The sequence below is a fragment of the Gekko japonicus genome, unplaced genomic scaffold, assembly GCF_001447785.1.
Source record: "Gekko japonicus isolate JY-2015 unplaced genomic scaffold, Gekko_japonicus_V1.1 scaffold1437, whole genome shotgun sequence".
In the NCBI taxonomy this organism is placed as follows: domain Eukaryota; kingdom Metazoa; phylum Chordata; class Lepidosauria; order Squamata; family Gekkonidae; genus Gekko; species Gekko japonicus.
Window position 1 is genome coordinate 143,609 of NW_015170324.1, and position 25,513 is coordinate 169,121.

The window sequence follows — 25,513 nt, forward strand, 5'->3', positions numbered from 1 at the left end:
TTATTTCTGGAGAACTAAAAGACCACTTCAATACTTTTACAAGACTTTCCAAGGAGTAAAATGAATGCAGAGGCATTCAAATGTTAAGGAGAAAGAAGCTCCACAACACAAGATTAAACACCATACACACATCAGAAATATCTGTACATCTGTGACTTCCATAATTCCATGCTTTCAGTAATACCTGAAATAAATTTACGCAGCAAAAGGTACTGGCACACTGACAGCTATAATCCAAAATCAGGGACAGGACTGGCCATCTTCTGCTTGCAATTTCATCTCATCTTTTCTCAATGGGAAACTATCAATAAGAGTAAAGAGCTCAGCAGGAGTAGCTGGGAAAGGATATCGCTCTTTGTCCACACCATGTTTATCAACCACCACCATATTGAAGCTATAGTGGGGGATTCGAAGCAACAACCTGAGGGAAGAAGAGAGTCACATCTGTAACAGCTTAAGTAACTGACACAGTACATGTATGGTTTTCTATGCCCACTTCCATTAAACACCTCACATTTATTGGTGTCAAGGGAGTAACAATATTGCCTTTTAAGCTGTGGAATAAAACACGTAATTTTAGTCATAGGGTCATGTCTGTCTATCATTCTGTTCATTTTTAAAATAAGTTGAAAACACCCATTGACAAAACATGACAATTTGTTTCCAAACTCTGCCTCTGTGCAGGGAATCATAACACTGGGTATTTACATTAAAACATATTCTATTTCTATACACGTCATTGTGACTACCTTCCATTATCTCTGTTTACCGAACTCTCCTAAACTCTTGCAGATCATCTCTTTGGGTATGCTATGTGTAGAAATGAATTTTGTTCACCTGAGCACATTTCTCTTTAAAAATTCAATCACAACGACTAAGGGCAAACATGGAAAAAACACACACACATTCCACCAATTGAGGATTAGCACCAGACAGAGTTTTATTTACCTGAGTTGCAAAGCCAGGGCAGGAGGCATCAGTTTCAATCCTATTCTTCCCAACTGGGCTGGGAAGACCCCAACTAACTCAATTATGGTAACGTGTCGAAGATCTAAGCCACACTGTGCCGGCTAAAATGGCCAAGACAATTGGAGAGAGACATCACAAAGATTAATCATATTGGAAGTTTTTATATAGTCCCCTGTGATTAAATGTTAAATGTAAGTGACCCCAAGTTTTCTTATGGGAAGAGGTGATTTCTGCTGCAGCCCACTAAGCCCCCTAGAACTTTTGTTCCTAGAGATAGTGGGGGTCTACAGTGGGAGGGGGAAAATTGCTGCTGCTTCTTTTTTAATAACCCCAAAACTTAAAAGTTTCTCAGGTTAAAAGGAGGAAACATAAAAGAGTGCCCTGACATCTCAGAAGCTAAGCAGGGGCGGCCCTGGTTAGTATTTGGATGGGAGAATACCAAGGAAGTCCGGGGTTGTGATACGGAAGCAGGCAAGAGTGAATCTCCTCTGCAGGTCTCTTGTCTTAAAAACCCTACAGGGTCGCTGTAAGTCGGCTGTGACTTGACAGCAATTTAAAAAATTATAAAGAGGTACATTCACCATACAATGGTATAAATAACACAGATTTCATTTCCATTATTTGGGGAAAGTGGCATGGACCCTACCACTATTCTACCTCTCCGCTGAGCAAAATTTACTCATTTATTAACATATTTATACTCCACCTTTTACTTTTGGCTCATGTTTGAAGCCTTCCTCCAATCTGAAGGACCTTCTACCAACTTCAGTGGCTCTTCTTTTGGAGGAACAGCCACTTAAGAAGGAGAAAGGCCACTTGGAAAATGGTTGGATCCACTTCAGTACCACAGTAGTGTTTCTTTCCAGCTGGGTTACAATCAGGTCTGTGCGTATGATTGTACCATACAAAAGCAGCATTCAGTATTGCACAGTGAACTAAGCAAAACGACAATTTTGCCTGTTTGTTTTTAAATAAGGAAGTTTCTAGTCCTTCAAAGATGTGAATATTGACTTTAAAATGCACCACTTTTCTCTACCTCTTGGAGAAAGACAGATTGCTTTTGTGATAAATGCTGCATGTGCCTGGCTGGAAGAGATATCACAAAAGCAAATTATTTTGAGCCATTTCTAAGTTAAAAGCTAAGACCAAGTTACTGCTTGGGGGGGGGGGGGTCAGAAACATTTTGTTTATTTTTTCTTAAAGGGAGGCAACACTTGCGGGATTAGCTCAAGGCCACCTGAATGGTACTGACTGGTTCAGTTTACATTCATAATTGATACAGGACTCATTATTTGAAGCTATGTTAACATTTAACAGAGAAGCAAAATTAGGGATGCTGCTTGTCTGTATCTATTTTGGAGCTGGAGTGACTTCTGCATCTAAATAGTCAGGGGATTGTGTCTCACCTGCAACATTCCCAATTGTAGCCTGTAGAAAAAATTAGCTGCAGTTGGCGTGGATATAATGAGCAGCCTCCGTTTCTCATAAAACTGGTCCAGGAGGGCTGCTGCAGTCCTCACACCAGTATTAATATTCATAGCTGTAATAAGAAAACAATGATCAAGATTTGTTTCTAAACTTGCTGTAATCTGTGATCCTGTAAAAAAAAACACACCAGGGAGTTTGTTAAAGCATGTCACAACTGCAATCTGTGGCCTACATGAAGTAAAGGCCACCTGAAATTACATCTACCATGCAGGGAATGTTTGTGAGCAATGGCCTGCCATAAGGATCACATCCCACCATATACTTAGTCTTCATATCACTACTGTGCCAGTCAATGTTGTGCAGCAGCAGGGACAAATCTACATAATGGGCCACTATGCACAAACAACTTGCTTTATGGAACACCTGCCAAGAAAACACAATTTCAAGCAGCCTCCACAATGCAGCACATGCGTGATTCAAATTTATTCCTGAACTGTTGTGTTTATATCTCCTTATTAAAGCGGTGTGCATGAACCCCAGAGCAGGAGCTTGAGATAAATGCAGGGGTCTGATTTTGGAAATTCCAGGGAAAAAAGAGACCAGAAGGCTTTTCTCAGTAATTGTGGTGTCAGGCCACCTACAGAGAGTCCAGATTTTAAGGCATGGGTGCACCGATACTTCCAAACTTTTATAAGCAATACAAAATCACGCCATGTTCTAAGACATTACAATGGCATATTGGTTCATCAAATTAAACTGGTTCATCACTTCCTGTACTGAGTAAGATCAATGGTCCAGCTCTCCAATTTTCCTTAGTACTTTATATTTTTAACTGAGAATGCTTAGGGCTGAATTGGGATCTTCTTAATGCAAAGCATGTGCTCTGCCATGGAGCTCTTATAGTCTTTCGATCATTATTAATGATTCAGAAGTGCCATATGTAAGAGCTCTATGTATGTGTGTAGGAAGGTTTCTTTTATCTAGTGACTGGCAAGGTAAGGGAGGATCATGCTGAAATCCTTTCACTTGGTCTGTAACAAATTACTGCTTCTTCCAGATTATAACTGGCATTTAATCTGTAAAATGCTCAAATACTTATGAGTGGAAAATGTAGGAGGTTGTTTGGTAATCAATTCCTATCAAGAAAGAACAACAGATCAATAGAATGAGAACAGGAGAGGTATGCAAAAAAAAAAAAAAAGCTCACAAACCAGAGCAAGAAATCCTTTCATGGCTCAGATGACCCTTCAAACCATGCAGCAGCTTGCATGCGTAGAGTATTTTATTTATTTATTTATTTATTTAATTTTTTAATCCCGCCCTCCCAGCCTAGGCCGGCTCAGGGTGGCATACAAGCAGATAATAATAATAAGAGATTGGATTTATACCTCACTGTTCACTATCCAAAGGAGTCTCAGAGCGGTTTACAAACTCCTTTCCCTTCCCCTCCCCACAACAGACACCCTGTGAGGTAGATGCGGCTGAGAGAGCTCTGAGAGAAACTGCTCTTTTTCAAGAACAGCTGTGCCAGAACTATGGCTTACCCAAGGTCATCTAGCAGGTGCAAGTGGAGTGGGGAATCAAACCCGGTTCTCCCAGATTAGAGTCCGCACACTTAACCACTACACCAAACTGGCTCTCTACCTCTTTGAGTAATTCCTTTTTGCTCGCCCCTGGCCTACAGTGGTCTGTTTTAGCTGCTTTTTTGAAGGTGAGGGAGTTTCCCCCCAAAAAGGAACTTATAATAGAAGTGAGAAACTGGTGTTCAGGAAGGAAAATAAAAAGCCCCTCTGCATTTGCATAGACTTTTCTGGGTCAGGGTCACTGAATCCCTATTGAGATAGTAAGAAACATCTTATCATTAGTATTATGATGAGATACAGTAGTTTTAAGGTTAACAACAGGTCTGGTTGAATTGTGCTTCTTGTCATCTTCAGTGTACAGTGAAACACTGTAACAGACTTCTAGCTCATTACTAATTAGCAAAGAATTTCCCTATTCCATCCTGCACATATATTCTGCTAGCCAAAAACCTTAGAACACCTGAAAGTGTTGAAAATTATGGCTCAAACTTAGCACTTGGTGATATAATATGAGCAACCTCATCATACTGTGTACACAACCCAGTCCCACAGGAGGACATCCTTCTACTGGAATTATTCATTACTCACGTACGTGTACAGGATGGCTCCGTTCCTGACCAGCCTAAATTAAACTGGCAAACTCTTGCTGGACTGCCCTGCAAGTCGTAGCCACCAATGCAGGAAAATTCACAGGTAGCACCATAATTATCCCCATCACCTGAACATTTTATGTAGCCATTTTCTGGAGCATTCAGTTTCCCACAGCGCCTGACTTGAAATACAAAATAACAGGGTCAATAATTCATTGTCTCGTCAAGTACATCACCAATGAACTGAAAATGTAAAAATACTGGGGACTGATTTGTAAAACGTATCTTTTAAACATATATATGAATAAGCAAGCAGATATGTAATTCACATACATTCACTGACTCTTGCAACAAGAAGAAAATACATGTATGGCTAACAGTCCTGATCCTAAGCTGTATTAAGGAGGCACTGTGCAGACCTAGTGCTGTGGTCCTCATTCCAGCACAGCAGTTTTCAGCACAGCTTTTGCCCACTGATGCTACAGTGAGGTGAGAGCTCTGCACAGGAGCTTAAGATTTTCAGGGGTTTGCAGATAGGGTTGCCAGCTCCAGGTTGGGGAATACCTGGAGATTTTGAGAGTTGAGCCTGAGGAGGATTGGGTTTGGGGAAGGGCTTCAATGGGGTATAATGCCATAGAGTCCACCTTCCAAAGCAGCCGTTTTATCCAGGGGAACTGACTGTTGTCACCTGGAGATCAGATCTAATTCTGGGAGATCTCCAGCCACCACGTGGAGGTTGGTAATCCTATTTGCAGAATAAGTGAAGCAGAGGCAAATTGTGCTATTCTGCTTGCCAAACCACAGAAGTCTCTTAGGATATGGCATAAGGCATGATTTGCACTGGCACAGCTAAAGCAGACCACAGGATTAGGCACCATTTGCAAATCAACTGGTGATTGGTAGATTTACTCTAGCCTGAAAGCAAATGTCATACTTTAGTGTTTTTGTCAGGAGAGACAGCCATTTTGGCAGTTTATTCTGTCAGGAAACAATGGCCAGGCTGGCAGTGGGGAGGAGAGGACCCAGCCCCCAGCCAATGGCACGCAAGTACTCTTGAGTGGTGGTTGATGAGCCAATGGCTGATGGAGCACACAGCACAGCCAATGGGAGAGCTGGAAAGTGTCAAGATGTTAGGGCTTTTATATATATCAGATTCAATTAAAACCCATAAACAAACAACACCAGAACCAGGGAGGAGGGCCAATAACTGTTACTGAGGGTATGCCAAATGAAACAGAAAAGTCTTCACCCACTGGCCAAAGACACCAATAGAGTTCATCATTTGTACAAATAGAGAATTGGGAAGGGAGTTCCAAAGTTTTGATGCCACAACTGAGAAGGCCCTTTCTCAGGTCACCACCTGTCTAGCCTCAGGTGGCAGGGGCAACTGAAGTAGGGCCACCAAAGATGACTGGAGTGAACTCGTGACACTTCTTTGACAAAGAATGTTTCACTGCAGGAATCAACTGCGCAAATAATACTTAACTAAAAATATATCACCTGAGATCCTGCTTCCATGTTACCTACAATGCTACAACCTCCTGTCTACTTCAGGGGTCCCCAACCTTTTTGAGCCTGCTCTTGTGAACTTTTGAAATTTTGAGAAATGGTAGAAGGCACCACCACAAAATGGCTACCAGGGAGTTGGGGCCAGTTACAAGATGTTGGGAGATTTGAAGCTAAGTGTCCTCTTAAACAGGCACCCCCTAGAGACAGAAGGGTGATTCCTTTTGAATCATTTCCAAGAAGGCAGAAGCAAGCTGAGACTGGCTGTTTGGTTTGGGGAAGGCACACTATTTGGTCTCAGTTTTCAAGGAAAGGGTTTGCTTCCTGTGTGCTACCAAGACTACAGAGATAAGAACGTTGGTTATCAATGGCCAAGCTAAGGGTGCATCGCTATGACCTACCTGCTCAGGATGAGCTCTGCACTTTGCCAGTCAGTGAACTGGTAGGGAGCAACTGAAAGCTTCCTCGTTTTTTCTCCTTGTTATGTTGAAGACCCTTTAGATTTTACACCCAAGACTCATGCAAGCATGTGTCAGGAAGAGTACCAGCATTTGCCGAGTTAGCGATTATCGCTCTACATCATGAGAGTCAAGGAAGCTCATGTTCCTTTATGCAGTACCCTTCTAGCAGCTAAACAGGTTCGGTTCTGGTCAGTGCCTCATTGGGAAACCTCCTGGGAACACTTTGTATGCAGCCTGGAATTCCGATGGAAGAAAGGTGTAATATAAATGTAATGCCTAATCATGTCTGGAAAATGTTTATGCTTCTCTCAGTGGAGTGGAAGCATGGAAGCAGCATCTCCATCACACCAGGTAACATGTAAATGGATCCTGACTGTACCATACAAGTTGCTTTTTTCTAGGGACTAAATGTTGTTCTTACCTCTGACTTTAACCAAAAATTTGCAAGTACCCTTGTTCTCAGCTCTGTCAAACACAGTGTATTGGATTTTATGATCTCCTTCTGAAAAATGTGAACCTGGTGGCAGTCCTTTCAAAATAACACTAAAAATGAAAAACAATATGACAGACTTATAAGAGAGTTTTCACAGAGGAAAGGTTACAGCAGATAGCACCTGACACTGTTAATGTTCACATTGGATCTGAACATGGATGTGTGATTAATCCTTTCCCAATATTAAACAGAACTACATCATAATGCCCTGACCTGGATAGCCCAGGCTAGCTCAATCTCATCAGATCTCAGAAACTATGCAGGGTCAGCCCTGGTCAGTATTTGGATGAGCGACCACCAAGGAATACCAGGGTCACTATGCAGAAGCAGGCAATGGCAAACCACCTTTGAATGTGTCTTGCCCTGAAAACCCTTTGGGGTTGCCATAAGTTGGCTGCAACTTGATGGCAAAAAACAAACCAACAAACAAAAACTAGCAGCAATATGGAAACACATGGCATGCAGACTGTAAGCATGAACAAGCAGTGGACCCAATGAAAATTAATCCATGAACTCCCAGTAAGTGGATCTCCTGCTAATCAGAAATCTTGTTTCATATTGGTTGCTTGCGCAAGAAGACCTATTCTGCCTCTGTTGAGGCAAGTGTGAAACTAGCGCTACAGAAACTCCTTCATACAAATGCACTACAGGTGTTGATTTGGCATCCCTTAGATGATGGCATTAGTAACTACTGTTCACTCACTCTGTCAAAATGCCATCAGCAGTGTCCCGTCCCTCTGGGGTGTCCCAGAATACTCGGGCTGTCAGTTTATTAGGCTCTGCTATTTTCTCTTTTATACTTGGACACTGGATTCTGGGAGGTTCCATATCTATAAACAAATGAAAAAAACAATACTGTTCGGATTCCTTTGATATGATACAAGAAATATCACAACACCCTGTTTAAAAGGCAGGAATGGTTTTGTATAAGTGATTCATCAAGCTAATATCATAATCTTTGAAGTTGTTGATGTTGTAACATTATAAAAATCTCCAGTCCGAAGGTAATAATAAAGAAGGCTATATGACCTAAAGGATGACAACTTTGGACAACAATAAAATGTTTCCATTCTGTTCAAGTTCCATCCTGCTTCTCCTTTCTTCAGTTCTGGTCAGCAATGCTTTTGAAAATTTCACAAATCTCTATTATGATCCAATCAGGGAAGAGTGACAAGAACAAGCGCCCACTATAAGTAAGACAGTTGTGCATAAGTGCAGATTCCCAGTGTTTGAACGAATACTTAAACATAGACCATAATTTGAAATCTTTCCAGAGCATTCAGTGTTTCACATACAAGGATAACTGGAAAGAAGATAACATTATCAAGCAGCAAAGAAGCATGGTTTCCATATATTACTGTGAATTTCTGCCACATTAAGTCAACAACCTTGTGTTACTATAGGAACTGCCTCTCCAGGCATCCGTGGATCAGTGAACTCTTCTTGCTGGACCAGACTGCTTCAAGCAATTTTAATTGCTTGGAGACAATTGCTAGATAACACACACATACTCACAACACACCCTCCTCAATAATCTGTAACACAGTGAGGAGTTGGAATAGTAGAAAATATAACAAACTAGAACCTTTTAAACAGGGATTTCTTAGCAGCAATAGCAGGAGCTACACATTTAATTTTAGCTACACAGGTATAAACATACATAAACATGCTACACATGCTCACTGAAAATGACGAGACAGTGTGTGACTGCAATAAAAAAGGCCAATACTATGCTGGGGATTATTAGGAAGGGTATTGAAAACAGATCAGCCAATATCATAATGCCCCTATATAAATCAATGGTGTGACATCATTTGGAATACTGTGTGCAGTTCTGGTCACCACACCTTAAAATGGATATTATAGCTTTGGAAAAAGTGCAGAAAAGGGCAACTCGAATGATAAAAGGGTTGGAACACTTTCCCTATGAGGAAAGGTTAAAGTGCTTAGGGCTCTTTAGCTTGGAGAAAAGACGACTGAGGGGTGACATGATCGAGGTTTATAAGATTATGCATGGGAAAGAACAGGTAAAGAAAGAGGTACTTTTCTCCCTTTCTCACAATACAAGAACTCGTGGGCACTCCATGAAACTGCAGAGCGGTCGGGTTAGAACGGATAAAAGGAAGTACTTCTTCACCCAAAGAGTGATTAACACATGGAATTCACTGCCACAGGAAGTGGTGGCGGCTACAAGCATGGACAGCTTCAAAAGGGAATTAGATAAGCATATGGAGCAGAGGTCCATCAGTGGCTATTAGCCACAAGGTATAGCTAGGGGCTCTGGGGCAAGTGATGCTCTGTCTTCTTGGTCCTTGGGGGGGGCAGTTTTACAGACATCTTAATGAAAATCATAAAGGCACAAACTGAAAGGACAAATACTGGATGACCCATGAATGCAAATTTTTGCTAACAGTTACAGTCATACTAGTATATATGCTTTCAATATATGCATTCTTACATGAGAGAGGGTGACAACATGTGGCTCTGCTAATTTGACTGTTCTGTGGAAACATAATCTACTAGTGTCAAACCAACTATCAAGCCATTTAAAGTGAATTAAATTAAAATATATTTCAATAGTCCAACCTCACTGTTTTCCTATACTCAGAGCATTCACAAAGGGGCAGTACTACCTGGGCTCCTGTCACAGTCCCACTAGGAAAGACTGCAAAGTCCTGAATGGCTGTCAGGTGGCATCGAAGCAACAGCCTGTTTTCCAAGACAGAGGTGAGCAAGCCTATGCTTCTGCTTCCCCTCAAGGAGTTCCATTCAGATCTTACTCAATGCTACAACAATCATCCTACTTGATAATACCACAATCATGATTTGGTTTCTCATGTTAGGTGGCGTAGCTTGTCAGTTCTGTCATGACAGACCTGCAGATATAGCTACAGAAGCATACACACACTTTTTATTGTGCAGTTGGCAGTCTCTGTGCACTTTCAGCACATTCCACTCCCTTGCCCTCCAAATGTAATGGTGCACTGGTGCCCCATTGGTACAACGGTGCACTGTTTGGATTCCATATCTGAAAACTGCTTTATTTGGGTCTTCCCCAATGCTAAGAATGCAGCCCTACATAATAACAAGCAGTGATCTCACAATACTTACCTACACAAGAAGCTGGTTTTCCATTCCATAATTTGTTATCCATACACTGTACAATTCGGTCTCCTTTTAGCTGATATCCCGGTGAACAATAATAGTCACATCGGGAGTTAAAATATGCACCATCTGAACACTTGAATCCTCCATTAGGTGGCATTGAAAGAACTGGGCAACGTTTTTCTAGAGGATGAGAAATCCAACATCAAATTACCAGGAAGATTAAAAAGCATCTTTGCATACATTGCAGCATATGAGGGATTAGAGGATTAGCACAGTCATATGGCACTTCTACCTGGCCAGCATGGACCCCCATCACTCAGTTTCAAGCCAATTCACAAAAAGCAGCATCACAAATGCATATTAACATATTGATTGAGTAACAGATAGATAAGAGTGCTCATGAAGCAATAGTTTATATAAATCCAGAATATTATTGTGCTTCTGTCACATTTCATATATACATGGCATGAAGCGGTCTTTGTTCTAGTCAATTTGGGTTTAGAAAACTGTCCTCAGTCTGACCAATGCAACACAGTTCACAAAAGAAAGGCATCCAGCCAAGTTGATTAAATTAAGCTTTCTACAATGTATACTTTATCATTGTAGCTAAAACTAACTTAAGTGACTATTGAATTTGTAATGCTCTTAGTATCAGATCTTGGCCACAGCAAACTTGAGGAGGGCTAAGTTCTGCTAAATCTATCCCATTTCCTTTGTCTTATAAGCAGTTGACTTGCTTGAGTTACCCTGAACGAGCATACTGACAGGCCCCCATTCAAGATACACCTTGTTTACTCCTGTCTATGCTTGGAACAAACTGTGATCTGGAATACTCTGGAAGATTAAAGTGGCAAAGCATGGAGGAACACATTTTAGTGTAAGGTGCTGTCCTTTATGACTTCCATACTATATAAATAGTATTTCAGTGCATGCATCTTAAAGATGGATGAGAATGTTTAGATACAGAAGCTGAGAAACAATGTCATATTTCCTTTATATTAGATGGAAACATTGCTGAAAAAATAACTGGACAAAGAAGGGACTGAAAGTATGTTTTCAGTAAACTATAAGCTACTTACGTTTGCACAGAACTTTACCAGACCAACGTTTATTTGATTGACAAATAAGCTGATGGGGACCATGCAGTTCATAACCTTTCTGACAACGAATATCACATTTCGTCCCCAAGATATTTTTGTAATACCCTCCATAAGGACTTCTGCAGCTTGCATAGCCATATTTCACTTTGATGGGAGAGCACCACGGTGAATCTGGTGAAAGTAGTAGACACAAGTGTACATAAGTAGAAAACAATTAAAAATACATGCCAGTAGTTGCTTACTACAGCAGAGTTGGACTGGAGTCTATTGAGAAGAGAATATACAATTACACAAAGAGGTGCGAGCTGCAGGTTCATCGTGAGACTCCCTAGGGCTGAAGCACAAAAGGACACTTTCTTTGTTTTACAAATGAATTATATTTTCTATTTAAAATACTCACCTAAATCTTCATCCATGAAAATCAGTGGAGCTGATGCCAATTACAATTGAGTGAAGACTGCCCTTTCAACTTCCTCCTTGTGGATTACAGCTGCCACCATGTGGACTGATAGGATGATTAGCTTTTTATTACACAAGAGAGGATGAATTTTTCTTTTAAAAAAACCCTCAAACTGCAACAACTGAACTTGTTTCAAACATGAATAAAATATTAACTGTGGCCTAATATTTTATTCTAATTTATGGCCTAATATTTTACATAGAAAATATCTCTTGTAAAGCAGCAGGATTCATCCATGGTTATATTAAAGTTAATTCTGCAATCCTTTTAAGCCTTTAAAATTCGCACCATTAAAGATTGTTTTTTGTTACATTAAAGTCATGATTTAGATTTAAAAGTGCTCTTGTGCAAGTGGAAGGCCATTCTGCTAGTGTGAAAATACCTGTGCAATTTTCGTTTCAAGCTGCAGCCTCCCATATTAAGAACGTAAGAGACCCCAATGTTGGATCAGGCCAAAGGCCCATCCAGTCCAACACTCTATCACACAGTGGCCAAAAATACCAGGTGCTATCAGGAGGTCCACTAGTGGGGCCAGGACATTAGAAGCCCTCCCACTGTTGACCCCCCCCAAGCACCAAGAAGACAGAGCATCACTTGCCCCAAAGTCCCTATCTATACCTTGTGGCTAATAGCCACTGATGGACCTCTGCTCCATATGCTTATCTACCGTAATTCCCCTTTGAAGCCGGCCATGCTTGTAGCCGCCACCACTTCCTGTGGCAGTGAATTCCATGTGTTAATCACTCTTTGGGTGAAGAAGTACTTCCTTTTATCCGTTCTAACCCGACCACTCAGCAATTTCATTGAGTGCCCATGAGTTCTTGTATTGTGAGAAAGGGAGAAAAGTACCTCTTTCTCTACCTGCTCTATCCCATGCATAATCTTATAAACCTCAATCATGTCACCCCTCAGTTGTCGTTTCTCCAAACTAAAGAGCCCTAAGCACTTTAACCTTTCCTCATAGGGAAAGTGTTCCAACCTTTTTATCATTCAAGTTCCCTTTTCTGCACTTTTTCCAAAGCTATAATATCCTTTTTAAGGTGTGGTGACCAGAACTGCACACAGTATTCCAAATGAGGTCGCACCATTGATTTATATAGGGGCATTATGATATTGGCTGATCTGTTTTCAATACCCTTCCTAATAATCCCCAGCATAGCATTGGCCTATTTTATTGCAGTCACACACCATCTCAACATTTTCAGTGAGTTATCTACTACGACTCCAAGATCTCTCTCTTGTTCAGTCTCTGCCAGTTCAGACCCCATCAATGTGTATTTATATTTAGGATTTTTAGCTCCAATGTGCATCACCTTGCTCTTGGCCACATTGAACCCCATTTGCCATGTTGACGCCCACTTGCCCATCCTTGACAGATCCCTTTGGAGTGCCTCGCAATCCTCACTGGTTTTCACCACCCTGAACAACTTCGTATCATCCGCAAATTTAGCCACTTCACTGCTTACTCCCAACTCCAAATCATTCATGAACAAGTTAAAAAGCAGTGGAACAAGTACTGATCCCTGCGGTACCCCACTGCTTACCACCCTCCACTGAGAAAATTGCCCATTTATACTCACTCTCTGTTTTCTATTAATTAGCCAGTTTTTGATCCATAAAAGGACTTGTCCTTTTATCCCAGGATTTTTGAGCTTACTTAGGATCCTTTGATAAGGAACTTTATCAAAAGCTTTCTAGAAGTCAAGGTAAACAATATCTATTGGATCCCCCTTGTCCACATGTTTGTTCACCCCCTCAAAGAACACTAACAAGTTAGTGAGACAAGATCTTCCCTTACAGAACCCATGCTGAATCTGCCTCAATAGGTTTTGTTCATCTATGTGCCTACTAATTCTTTCCTTAATAATGGTTTCCACCAATTTACCCGGTATCGACGTCAGACTGACTGGCCTGTAATTTCCCGGATCTCCTCTGGAACCCTTTTTAAAGATGGGAGTGACATTAGCTACCTTCCAGTCCTCAGGAATGGAGGCAGATTTTAAGGAAAGATTACATATTTTTGTAAGGAGATCCACAAGTTCACATTTGAGTTCTTTCAGTACTCTCGGATGTATGCCATCTGGGCCTGGTGATTGATCAGTTTTTAAATTGTCTATCAGTTTTAGTACCTCTTCTCTTGTCACCTCAATCTGACTCAGGTCTTTCAACACCCCTCCTGAAATCAGTGGTTCTGGAGTGGGCAAGCACTTCTCATCTTCCACAGTGAAGACGGAGGCAAAAAATGCATTTAGCTTCTCAGCCCTTTCCCTATCATCCTTCAGTACTCCTTTTACTTTTGTGTTTCATATTGTTCATATCACTCCCCCACCAATCATCCATATCAGCTTTACAGGGGGTTGTAGCAGGAAGGGGAGGCAATAAAGATCTATGCCATAGCCAGAGTTCTGCTTATGATTTGATGGATCTAACGCTATGACCTAAGTGTCACCCAAATAGGCAGTCTCCTAAGTAGTTGGGGGAATTAGCAAAGGAGACAGAGCAAAAGCCAGGAGACTGGGATTCTCCACCTATGCATACCAGAATTTCCCCCCTTAAGAGAACTCTCAAATAAACCAGGCAGATGTTCAACTGGAAAGGTTTTTATTAAAAAGAAAATTTAAAAAAACCAACACAGAAACACACAGAAGAACTAACTAAGAAAACAGGGAGGAAGGGGAGAGATTTTTAGGGAAGGGCAATAATTACCGAACTTGAAAAGGTCAGCAGAAGCAGCAGTCGAAGAGCAAAACAGCTGGCATTTTAGGAAGCAAAAGATTAGACCCATGGGGAAGTGGGTGCATGTGAAGGATCCAGGCACACACACACTGCTAGGGCAGCAGGGTGGTCCAGTTACAGGGCAAAACCTACCTTTAGGCAGGGATGACGCGTTGATAAGAAAAAAATTACTAAATGGTTTAACATGAGTTAGACAAAAAGGTGTGAGAGGCTTGATGGCTCTACAAGCACTGGACAGGAAGGGCAATCAAAAGTAAAAAGATTTAAGTGCTGGTTAACTGCGGCTTAATCATGGGGCAATGGGTGAGGGGAAGTTAGGCTGGGGCAATGATGGGATTGGCAACCCATTGTTCTAAAGTCATGCATCTCTCCAGGGCAAGGAGGGGAAAAGTAGTCAGCCAGCCACTCTGACTTGCATTTTAAAATTGTTTCCCCAGGCTGTTGCATGGCTGGCATCCATCTTGGTCCATTTTGGGCCAAGCAGTGCTCTGCATATCAGAAATATTGGGGTGACATTAAGGGAGGTCTTTCTCTCTCTACCTGAAAACTGCCCCTCTGCAGGAGAAGGAGGTCTGACTGCTAACATTAGGATGCTGAATTCTATGTCCTGTGACCAACATCAACAATTATCCCCAATAATGCAATCTTACTTATATAAGCCAAGTCTCTTCTGGACAGCGCATCCAGGGGAGGAAATCTGAAATCGGTGGACACAAGATGTACTAAAGCAAGATAGCCAGAATTGTGTTTAAAGCAAGTCCTCAACTGCTGTGCGTGTAGCACTAGCACATCAGCATGGCATCTACCTGGACCACAGATACCTAGTGTGCTAATGCACAGGCAAGACAAAACAGGACTATGGCAAAAGTGTAGCACTAGCACATCAGCATGGCATCCACCTGGACCACAGATACAGGCAAGACAAAACAGGACTATGGCAAAGGAAAGGATCAAAGGTAAGGATTTTTTTCATGTCTAATGTCAAATTTAAATTATGTTAGAGTGGCAGAGTGATGGAGAAGGCAGTTACAGCAGTCAAAAGGGCCAGAATGGGTGTATACATCTGAGACTGACTGCAGGGAAGAAAATGAGACATATTTTCTTAGCCTGGTGACCAGATAGCTAGGAGACAGAAGGTGGTGGTGGTGGTCTGTATGCTGCAATGTACCAGCAAAAATGCAAACTGTATGCCTCTAGTTTTAGACCAATGGGATTACCTGTGTGTAGCATCTGCTCTCAAACAGTGGAATGACACAATACTTACCACTACATCCACATCCATAGTTGGATGTTATGGAGGGAAAGATGGCTGTTCTCAATTAAGGGACATTCAAGCTCCGTTTGATAACAACCAGATCATTTTGCTACGTATAGCTTCTATTTTTCTGAACATTTGAATGTACTGGATGTCCTCTGTACTGTTTAAATGAGGTTTCACTCTATATTGAGATACAAACTTACACATTTGATAAAGTAAAAGCAGCCCTTTTGAAGCAGACTATTTCAGCACCCTGTTTCACATAGTGGCCAACCAGATCTACAAGCAGTGTTTCCTCTGCACTAGTATTATTCAGAGAGCTTCAACCTATTGCAACATGGAGATTTCACTTGACCACCAGGGCTCATACCCACTGATGCACCTATCCTCCAAGAACTGGTTTAATTCCTTTTACAGCCATCTAAGATAGTGCCCGTGACTATATCCCGTGGTAGACTGGAGGCACAAAGAATAAACATAATAGGAACACACATTCAGGCCTGCATGACTCCAGTCTTATTATCTTTGGACTTAACAATGAGATGTAGCTCTGGATCTCACATCAAAGTGTTTCATCATGGATTCAGCAGCATTATTAGGAAAAATATGCTGACAACATCAAGTGAGATCATATAAAACATTGCCTGTTCCAATAAATATCAAGAGATGCTTCACTAAGAATGAAAAGGCACCACCTTGAGGTAATTCAGAGAAAGGCTTGGATTATGTCAAGAGATATGAGGACTATTTTAATTAGTGAACTAAGAAATTGAAAATTAAGGCAGTGCCAGAAGAATAATAAGCATGACACTACAACAAGGCCCTAATGAAATCATACTCAGAGATATGGTATATCTCTGTTTGGTGTAGTGGTTTGGTGCAGTGGTTAAGTGTGTGGACTCTAATCTGGGAGAACCGGGTTGATTCCCCACTCCTTCACTTGCACCTGGCTGGATGTCCTTGGGCAAGCCATAGTTCTGGTACAGCTGTTCTTGAAAAAAGAGCAGTTTCTGTCAAGAGCTTTCTCAGCCCCACCTACCTCACAGGGTGTCTGTTGTGGGGAGGGGGAGGGAAAGGAGTTTGTAAGCCACTCTGAGACGCCTTTGGGTAGTGAAGGGCGGGGTATAAATCCAATCTCTTCTTCTTCTTCTTCTATATCAAGTTCACAGCCAATCAACAATTATATACTTGTGGAATGTTCTGCTGTTACTGTGGAGAAATACCCTCCACTGTAGCATTCAACCTAATAACTATCAGGACTGCACTCAAAGCCATCAAATCCCAAATACAGAACTTCTCAGTGCTTACAGATGCAAATTCTTCTGGCCAGAGTAAGACAAAAGGTTTACCATCAAACATTTCTGCTAGAATGTCACACCTGAAGGGACAGAGACTAAGGAAAGCCAGAAAGCGAAATAATTTTTCTTCCTTTGGGGGCAGGAAGATCAGGATTGACCCAGAGTGGACTGAAACTGTAAATTCTCAGGACACGAGAAGGAAGCTCTCTTTTCTTTGTTCATTCTCCTTGGATGGGCGCAAGCTATGAAGGACTCATTTTTACTTAGGGGCTCCATCTTGACCATGTGTTGCAGGACTATGGGGAGAAGCTCTAACTCTGAGAAGTAAGGTAATGATAGATTTTTAAGAGCTGCAACTTCAAGAATTAGTAGCCTATCCTAGCAACAACACTGTTAGGATAAGTACAGAGTTTAGAGGATTGTGTATCTTCACCAGTGTTCCCTCTAAGCTGAGTTAGTGTGAGCTAGCTCACAGTTTTTTAGCCTCTGGCTCACACCTTCTTGTCTTAGCTCCTGAAGGATGGATCCAGAGCAAACTAATTTATGCAGTAGCCAAATCACTCGCTCACAACTTTAATGCCAGTAGTTCACAAAGTAGAATTTCTGCTCACAAGACTCCACAGCTTAGAGGGAGCATTGGTCTTCACCATCTGTTTTTATATTTGCTCAGCCTGATACTTTTACAGACTGATACTTTTATTTGTATTCATTCCTAAAGTGTGAAGATCATCCCTTTGCTAGCTAGTAAGTGCAAAGTAGAAGATGCGGCAACTAGAAGGAGCCTTTAAAAAGCAATGCAGATACAGAGTGCTAGATGTACAAATCGTCTAGTAGGAAAGACTTGTTCATATTTGTTGGTAGCAGCAGTTACTACCCAGAAAGAAGTTGGTACTCCCTCCAGGAGTAAGGGAAAGCGGTATTGCATTGTGGAGGCCTGGGATGGCCATGGGGCTTTTCTAAAATCCCAAGAAAGGAGGCTTGCAAAACTGTTTCCTCACAGTTACAACTGAAATATTTCTATTCCTATTAAAAGAAGTAACAATGATCTAATAGTATCTAAAGAGAATAGTGCATAGGTTTATTTCATGCTATCTAAGAATAAATGCATAAGACTGAGCCCCAATTAAGTGGTACCATTAGATTGCACTACAACAGATTGTTTATGAGGTAATCTTCTGAAAGATACAAATATGGTAACTCTAGAATTAATTACTCAATAAATATTCTTCATCAGGAGTAGGCTGAGCTCTAAAATCCCATATGTTTACCACTATCGTATTGACAGAGGGTATTTTCCTTTAAGAGCAGTACAATTAAATCTTCATGCCAGGAAATCTTCACCTGTTGATTTCTGCCTGTCACATACCTATTAGAAAGAAATAATCTGTCCATAAAAGTGTAGAATCCATAAATGTGATCTACTTCTTTAGTTCTCCTATCCTCAGTACGGCTTTTATTTAGCACTCTATTAGGTTGCCATAAGGAATATTCATCTCCCTGGAATACACTAAAGTGTCTACATAAATTCTACAGTTACTAGCGCTAGAGCAACAGAAAGAGTACCAGACAGACGGAAAGGAGGAATTATAAGACTGCCAAGTTTTTATCTTATTTGATGAAAGGCTTGTTAGAAGTTAGATTTCAAGATACAGGAGGCTTCTTTAGTCAAAATTTGGTCAGCATCTTCACTTGCTGCATTCAGGAAGGCTTGTAAGACGGTTCATTTCAGAGGGCATTCGGTGGAAGATAAATTGTTTTAGCAGGTATGATGGGGTTTTAACTGTGTGCATTGATTTTTGTGTGTTTTAACTGTGAACTGTTTTTAACTTGTTACAGGATGCTTATGATTGGGTCAGTACAATCTCTTTTGTTAATTTCCTTTGTCCCTTCACCCATACTAAAACATGCCATGACCATTAAGCCTCCCTTTTATTGGCTTCTGTCTTTGCCTCTTTCTGCCTTGGATTAATGACCAGCCTTCCTTTGCGGCTCACATGGAGCACCTGACTTGTATTTTTGGGACTCTTCAGAATATGGGCAGAGAACTGGCAGAAGAGGCAGATTCATGCAACCGACTGCAACGGCAAGCCCAGAGATACACTCAGTGGCACACAAATACTAGAGAGATATTCACTGGCAGCATGATATGCTCAGAGAGACTGTAAGTGGCACCAGGAAAAGTCAAGAGAGAAATTGATCTTTTCAGGCATTGAAAACTTTTAGAGCACTGTTCAAAGTACTTTGGTACAATCAAGTTGCTTCTGGCACAATCTCTCCCCCATTCTTGACACACTACTATCTAATAAAGGGGATCCTGGCGTTATGTGGTCCATGGGGTCACAAAGAGTCAGACCCGACTGTGTGACTGAACAACAACAACAGTGACATCAGGTTCTAATTAATGAGTGGCATATAGTATATGTATATATGATTTAAGTATGGGTTGGATTTCCAGTTGGAGATATAGTTATGGTGAGGGAACAAAATATTGGCTTAGATCATCCCCCCCCAACCCTTACTTGCTTTACCTGTTGTGGAGGCAACCCCCCCAATCCAAGAAGCCCATTCTTATGCTAGGCACTTTGCATTTCATTAAGACACTGGCCTTGCCTGAGAGGAAACGCCTAGTGCACAAAGAACATGGAGGACTGCCTCTGCAATAAACAAAGGAAGCATGACTAGAAACAAGGCACAGGACCCATCCCAACATATTTTAAATTATGATTCTGCTTTTTACTCAATATGCTATTAATAACATGTTTAATAAGATTCCCCCCTCCCCATTTTTTCTGTTGATGGATCCTGTAAATGCCCATAACAGGGCCTGGTATACTACAAATTCAGCTTTATGAATTTTTAATTAAGTAGGGGAAACAGCAGGATGCAAAGGAGCAAGTTTTTGCTGGAATGAAGGTGTAAAGAAATGCATTTTTGGTGTGAACTGAGTAAAACCTTCACCAGGAGTTTTAAAAAGTTTTTCTCTCTGGGCAGAAAACAGACAGGAGGAGGAAAGACAGTTCAATTGCTTTCCAGCCTCAAGCCTCAGCCACCCTTTTTAGAAACGTGAATAGGTCTAGGAAGAGACAATGGTCAACCCCCCTCCCAAGCAAGGAACAGAAATTTGGAGGTATTAAGGACTTCAGGAAGAAACTTCTGGAGACTTCAAGAAAAGCTTTTTTGACCCAGCCTGACCTGGTCAGTGGGGAGGGAAAAGAGAGATGATAAAAGTGCTGGGAGCAAGAGGAAGGGCTTTTCAGTGTTGATTCCATCGAAGTAGACAGAACTCTTAACTGAGGTCTGGAAGAGGCGGCCATTGCCATGTGCTGGCCTGCACTCCGAAAGGAGGCTTGAAGGTAATGGTACGCCTGTAAAAAATCTGTAACTTTCTAAGCTAAGGAGCCTATCTTATATTTAAAAACTGATAGGGCATGTTTATAGGGAGGGACAGAAATATTGCATTTTACCCTTTTCTTTTTAATCCCTTGCTCAATTTGGTGCTGTGCTAAAAGCATGCTTGTGAACATTTTCTTTTTAATAAATACTTTGTAACTTTTGATCCAGGTAGTGGTTCTCTGTGCCACACAGACCTCCACTGTCTTGGACACACTATTTTAAAAAGAGTGCCAGGAGGAAGGGGAGGGCAGCCAGTTGGCAAGTGGCTATTCCCCCAGTGGTGCGCAAGGCAGTAAACTGTCCCCATGGGAACCAGGTGCTGAGTAGCGGGAAATGCAGAGGCCAAGCCTCAGAACTTGGAAGGGAAGCTGGGAGCCCTGACCCTCCCAGTGGGCAATACCTACAAAGGCCAGGTGGTGGCAGCAGTTGAACAGAGAGAGAGAGAGGGAGGGAGGGAGGCAGGGAGGCTCCTTCAGGTGTTGGGGAAAGAGCAGGACTGTTCAACCACTAAAGGCATTGCCAACGTTCTAGTATATACAGATAAAATACAGATAAAAGCATCTGATTAAGTAAAAATGTATATTGGAAATCTGATCTTTTTGAAGACCTATCTTTAAGTTCTAGAATTACAGACACACACCAATTCTCATTGTCTGGCATATGTTGCAAGAACGCAAGAGAACTCTTTGCATTCTCAAAGGTGAGTTTATTTCTACAAAATCAGAATTCAAATTCATGTGTGACATGGATAACATTATGATCAATAGCTATTAATTAAGATATTCAACACAATAGATTTACAGTACTTAAAGTGGTCCCACATAAATTGGTGGAATAACACAAAATCTGCATATAGCTCAAGAAAGTATCTCTTCAAATTGATATCCCAGGTAGCCACATTCCCACCTACCCAAAGTTTCCTTGTCTTTTTGAACAGGTGGTCACTCTGAAGATCTACACCTCTAAGTAAATCATCAAATATTTTGGATCTATATAAGTACAGCACTGAAGTGGAATAGGCCATTCACTGAAATAATATGCAGATTCAAAAATGGTATTAAGAGTCTGGTACCAACTATATTCTTTTTCTTACATGCTCACACCACATCTGGCTGCAATAATGCAAGTGAGCTGGAAGAATCCAGACAAAATTGATATGACTAGCTCCAGACCATATAAAATGTGTGTGGGCACTATTGACGTGATATGCTGTCCCTTGCCTGAACCATGTAGTGACAATGTCTAAGAAGGCTTTTTTAAACCAGTACAATCTGGTGTGAAAGCTGTCATTCTTTTTATCTGAATTGGTCCTGACAGCCACCACCCACCCTATGTATAACATCGTAATAGGCTATTTTAATGACTGACATGAGGATTCTGTATTTTTATATTTTAAGCATCTATCAACCATCCAGAACTGACAATACGAAGCTGGAGAAAAAACCTCTACAAAAATGAATGAATTACAGTGCCATCCTAAGAAAGTCCTACTCAGGTCGATTTAACAGTGGTTACTCCTGGGAAGTGTTCTTAGGATTTAACTATAAATGAGCTGATGAACACAAGACTAGCATTATTTATTTATGTATTTAATTTGTACCCCGTCCTCCCTGCCGAAGCAGGCTCAGGGTGGCTTACAAGGCCATTGGCATCATAAAAACAATAAGACAATAAAAAAACAATTTAAAATCCTAAAACAGTTTCCAAAGGTGCTACATATATGCGATGACAAAAACTGCCCTGGTCGGCCACAATGGGGTCAGCAATACATATACATCTGGTATCTGGCTCCTTAACGCATTGTTCCTCAGTGTGGGCAGATGTTAGAGCAGGTGGCCAAGGGTGGAATAAAGGCATAGGTCACCCGGTTGATATTGGCCAATTTAGTGTGGTATCTCACTCAAATGCTTCCTAAAACAGCTCCGTCTTGCAGGCCCTGCGGAATTTTGATAAATCCCACAAAGCCCTGATGAAATGGAATTATTTTTTGAAGCAAATGAATATGCATCTCTTAAAGTCTCTGAAAAATGTTTCACCATCAGATGCCTGTGGCAGTAAATTCGTTTACAAAGGTTTCAACACTGATTTCTCTGTTTTCTAAACACTGCCCTCTTATTAAAGGCCATGAAATTACACGTGCTGTTAACCGTGAGTTGAATGACTGGCAATTAGCACACTTCACTCTTCATTTCAGAGAAAAAGGCAAGAACTGAAATGAAGACCATATATAATTATGGGAAAGATTATGAAAACAGGTCAGGCTTATACTCTCCTGCTTCGTACCTCACCATCAACAGATGCAGATCACAGACAGTTTTAGTTTTGAGGGCTTGATCTATGATGTACAAAGAAGGAAGCTTTTCTTGTTATTAATACAAACTAAGTTTGATTGCTGAAAACTGAAGGCAGAGAAAAGGACTGGGTCATGTCATGCAATCATGAATACTGCTTGATTTGCCCTCTATTATTTAACAGGAAAAAGGCAGAAAATTCCAAATGTACACATAACGCCTGACTGCTTTGTGTATACAGTTGTACTCAACACACCTTCTTCATAGACCATAGTTTAACACAGAATTCCTAACTGTCTTCACTTAGCACGTTTGGGAACTTGGTAGTTTATAATCCTACTACAGTAAACTCTCTCATCTGCTTCTGGACACCCCTTTGTATTTGCCTCCTGAAATGTCTGTGTAGTTGTTTCATCATGGGGGGAGGGTTGGATTTTAATTTCTTTTGAAACTTTTGCTAGATTTGCACACATCTACACATCTGTTCATTTTACACTGTTCTATGCAAAAGTGAGAGCAAGTGAGCGGGGGGGGGGAGTTGAGAAGGCATTTAGGAGGAAACTGTGAACAAGATCTGAAAAAGGGAGGAAATACTGAAATAAGGTCTCTGTGGATGAAAAATGGCACATATGTGGATAGGCACAAAAATTATATTTTGTGAGGTACCAGTTTTCATGTTTGTTTATTTTAAAACAACAATAACACAGCATTAGAGTGCCAACTGTAGACAATGTTTTAGATGGAGACTGCATAAGCTACTCGCAGCAGATAATAAAAGAAATCTTGCAAAATTGGCCTGTACAGACATACCCTAAGGCTTCATGCTCCAAGCAGGAAAAGAAAAAAGCTCTCCTGGAAACAGTTGATCCTCATTAGCATATGAGCAAAGCATTCACCTTTATATCTATTGTGCGCATACACATCTTCATCATCTTCTAGGGGTGAGTATCCCGATCCTACAACAACAAAAAATAAGAGAAACAAATGCAGCAAGACAAGAAATATGATACATTTGAAAAGCATAAGAGAAGCTCTCGCAAAAGATAAGCAGAGGCAGAATTAGGAGGGGAAAAACTTCCAGAGCAAGGTAAACTGCATAAGCTTTCATATCTATTAGACTTGCAGCAAAATGAGTTTATAGTGAAACTGGAGATGGTGAAAATATTGATTTAAATTTTTTGACACAGACTGAAGTTTAACTGTTGCCCGATTTACGAGATGGAGAAAGCTAAGATTCATCCTGTATGGGACTTGCATTAGAAATGAAAGTCTTATGCAGGACTCAAGAGATTTCACTATAAGAGGGTTTCGTGCTGCAAGTGGCTGAATCAACCTGTCACAGCAACCAGCTGCTGAAGCAGAATTCAGATGTAGCTGCTATTCCGGATACATGCATAGGTGTGACTGAGTTGAATCACAGCTGGCTATTTAGCATAGCCTATGCAACTACAATGATAATTACATCTTATACCATAATGGTATTCTGGACAATCAAAATAGCCCCCTTTATTGAAGAGAAAACATAGACAAAAACAACTTACGTGGATGGGTCAGAAACACATACCATGTTACCAGAAGTACTGCATTTCTTAGTATGTCTTAAAACAAACATGCAAACATGGTAGCCCCACAGATATTTGCTTTAATCCAGCAAGTGCAATATTTGAGGGCTAGGCCGATGTGTGCAAAAGAGGGATGCAGAGATTTTTTTAAAAGTCTGTAATGGTGATCTTTAATAGATTGTGTAGATTCATGCAATCCTTAACAGAAAATTGGCATAGTCAGCTTTGACAGACACCATCCTCTATTTCTCATATTGGAAAATGTGCATGTGACAAATCTTGTGTGTGATAACATGTGTACATTAGCTGTCAAACACAAGGATCTATGGATCAGAGCCATGACCTAATTCCACCAACTAAAATCATTTTCTAATCCAGTGGCTTTCTAACTATGTTCCTAAGAAACGTGGGGCTCCACAAAAATTTAGCAGGCATTCCTCCATGAGACTGTGTATAGCTTTGGTAACGCTATCTTTGTTACAGACTCATGCTTGACCTTTAGTTGCCTTGAGTTCTGTGAGTGGATGGCCGTCAGGTTGCTCCCAAGAGAATATTCTTCTCTCTCATGCTTGTTAGCAGCTCTTATCTAGGAAGCCTGATTTGTTTTCTCTCACCACTAGATGCGAAGTATGAGATGGCCTGGCTCATCCTAGTGTTTGGGATAGCTCGATTAATGACTTTTAGACTCATAGCCAGTAATTAGGGTATAAGATGCTTAGTTTTAGCTACACATCTTGTCTTGGATTCTGGCAAGCTTCACTATGCGTGTATCCTCAAGGCCCAGCAGAGGGGAGCTTAGCCTACTATTTCTGTAAACTTGATCACTGCTTATTAAAATCTCTTTGTAAGCAAACCTGGCTCTTGCATATCATTTCCTTGTTACTTCTGTGAACCTGGAGCTCTCACCAAACAGACTGATAATGGAGATGAAGTTGTCCATGATAATCAATTTATCTCTGAAATACACAGCTGCAGAGCATTGCTAGGCAGATTTTATGTAAACTCTCTGTTTTTGCAGTCAACAGGCCTCCAAACAGGCAGGTAAGTAGAGGCTTCTCAGCAGATAAATCATTGTGTAAAGGGTTCCCTGAGAATATGATGCTTGAAATCCACTGCACTAAGCAGAGCAGAAGACCATATAGCTTTGCTGCAGAACTGAAATGCATATTAAAAACACAACTTTGTTTGGGGCAGCAAGATTTTGAAAGATGTACATTACAACTATGGATTAAGGCTTATGTTTAATTGAACAAAGGGGTCATCACTTCTATATTACT

General features: G+C 41.0%; 1 protein-coding gene across 1 annotated transcript; it reads right to left on the minus strand.

Moving 5' to 3' along the window:
- Positions 1 to 25,176, minus strand: SRPX (sushi-repeat containing protein, X-linked). The gene is made up of 10 exons (XM_015418098.1): positions 25,143 to 25,176; positions 23,571 to 23,630; positions 11,218 to 11,409; positions 10,142 to 10,318; positions 7,734 to 7,860; positions 6,959 to 7,080; positions 4,573 to 4,752; positions 2,376 to 2,509; positions 949 to 1,070; positions 1 to 421 (listed from the first exon to the last, which is right to left on the minus strand). Exons 1-10 carry the CDS (start codon positions 25,174 to 25,176, stop codon positions 241 to 243), a joined length of 1,329 nt encoding a protein of 442 aa, XP_015273584.1. The 3' UTR covers positions 1 to 240.
- Positions 25,177 to 25,513: the final 337 nt, after the last annotated feature.

What these genes read in the sequence shown, in the direction of transcription:
- SRPX (XM_015418098.1), bottom strand. Translation starts at nt 25,176, where the DNA reads ATGGACAACTTCATCTCCATTATCAGTCTGTTTG. An exon ending in TGGTAAAGTTCTGTGCAAAC is followed by an intron (nt 10,319 to 11,217) that starts GTAAGTAGCTTA and finishes CTCATCCTCTAG; the next exon opens with AAAAACGTTGCCCAGTTCTT. An exon ending in AAAACCAGCTTCTTGTGTAG is followed by an intron (nt 7,861 to 10,141) that starts GTAAGTATTGTG and finishes ATTTGTTTATAG; the next exon opens with ATATGGAACCTCCCAGAATC.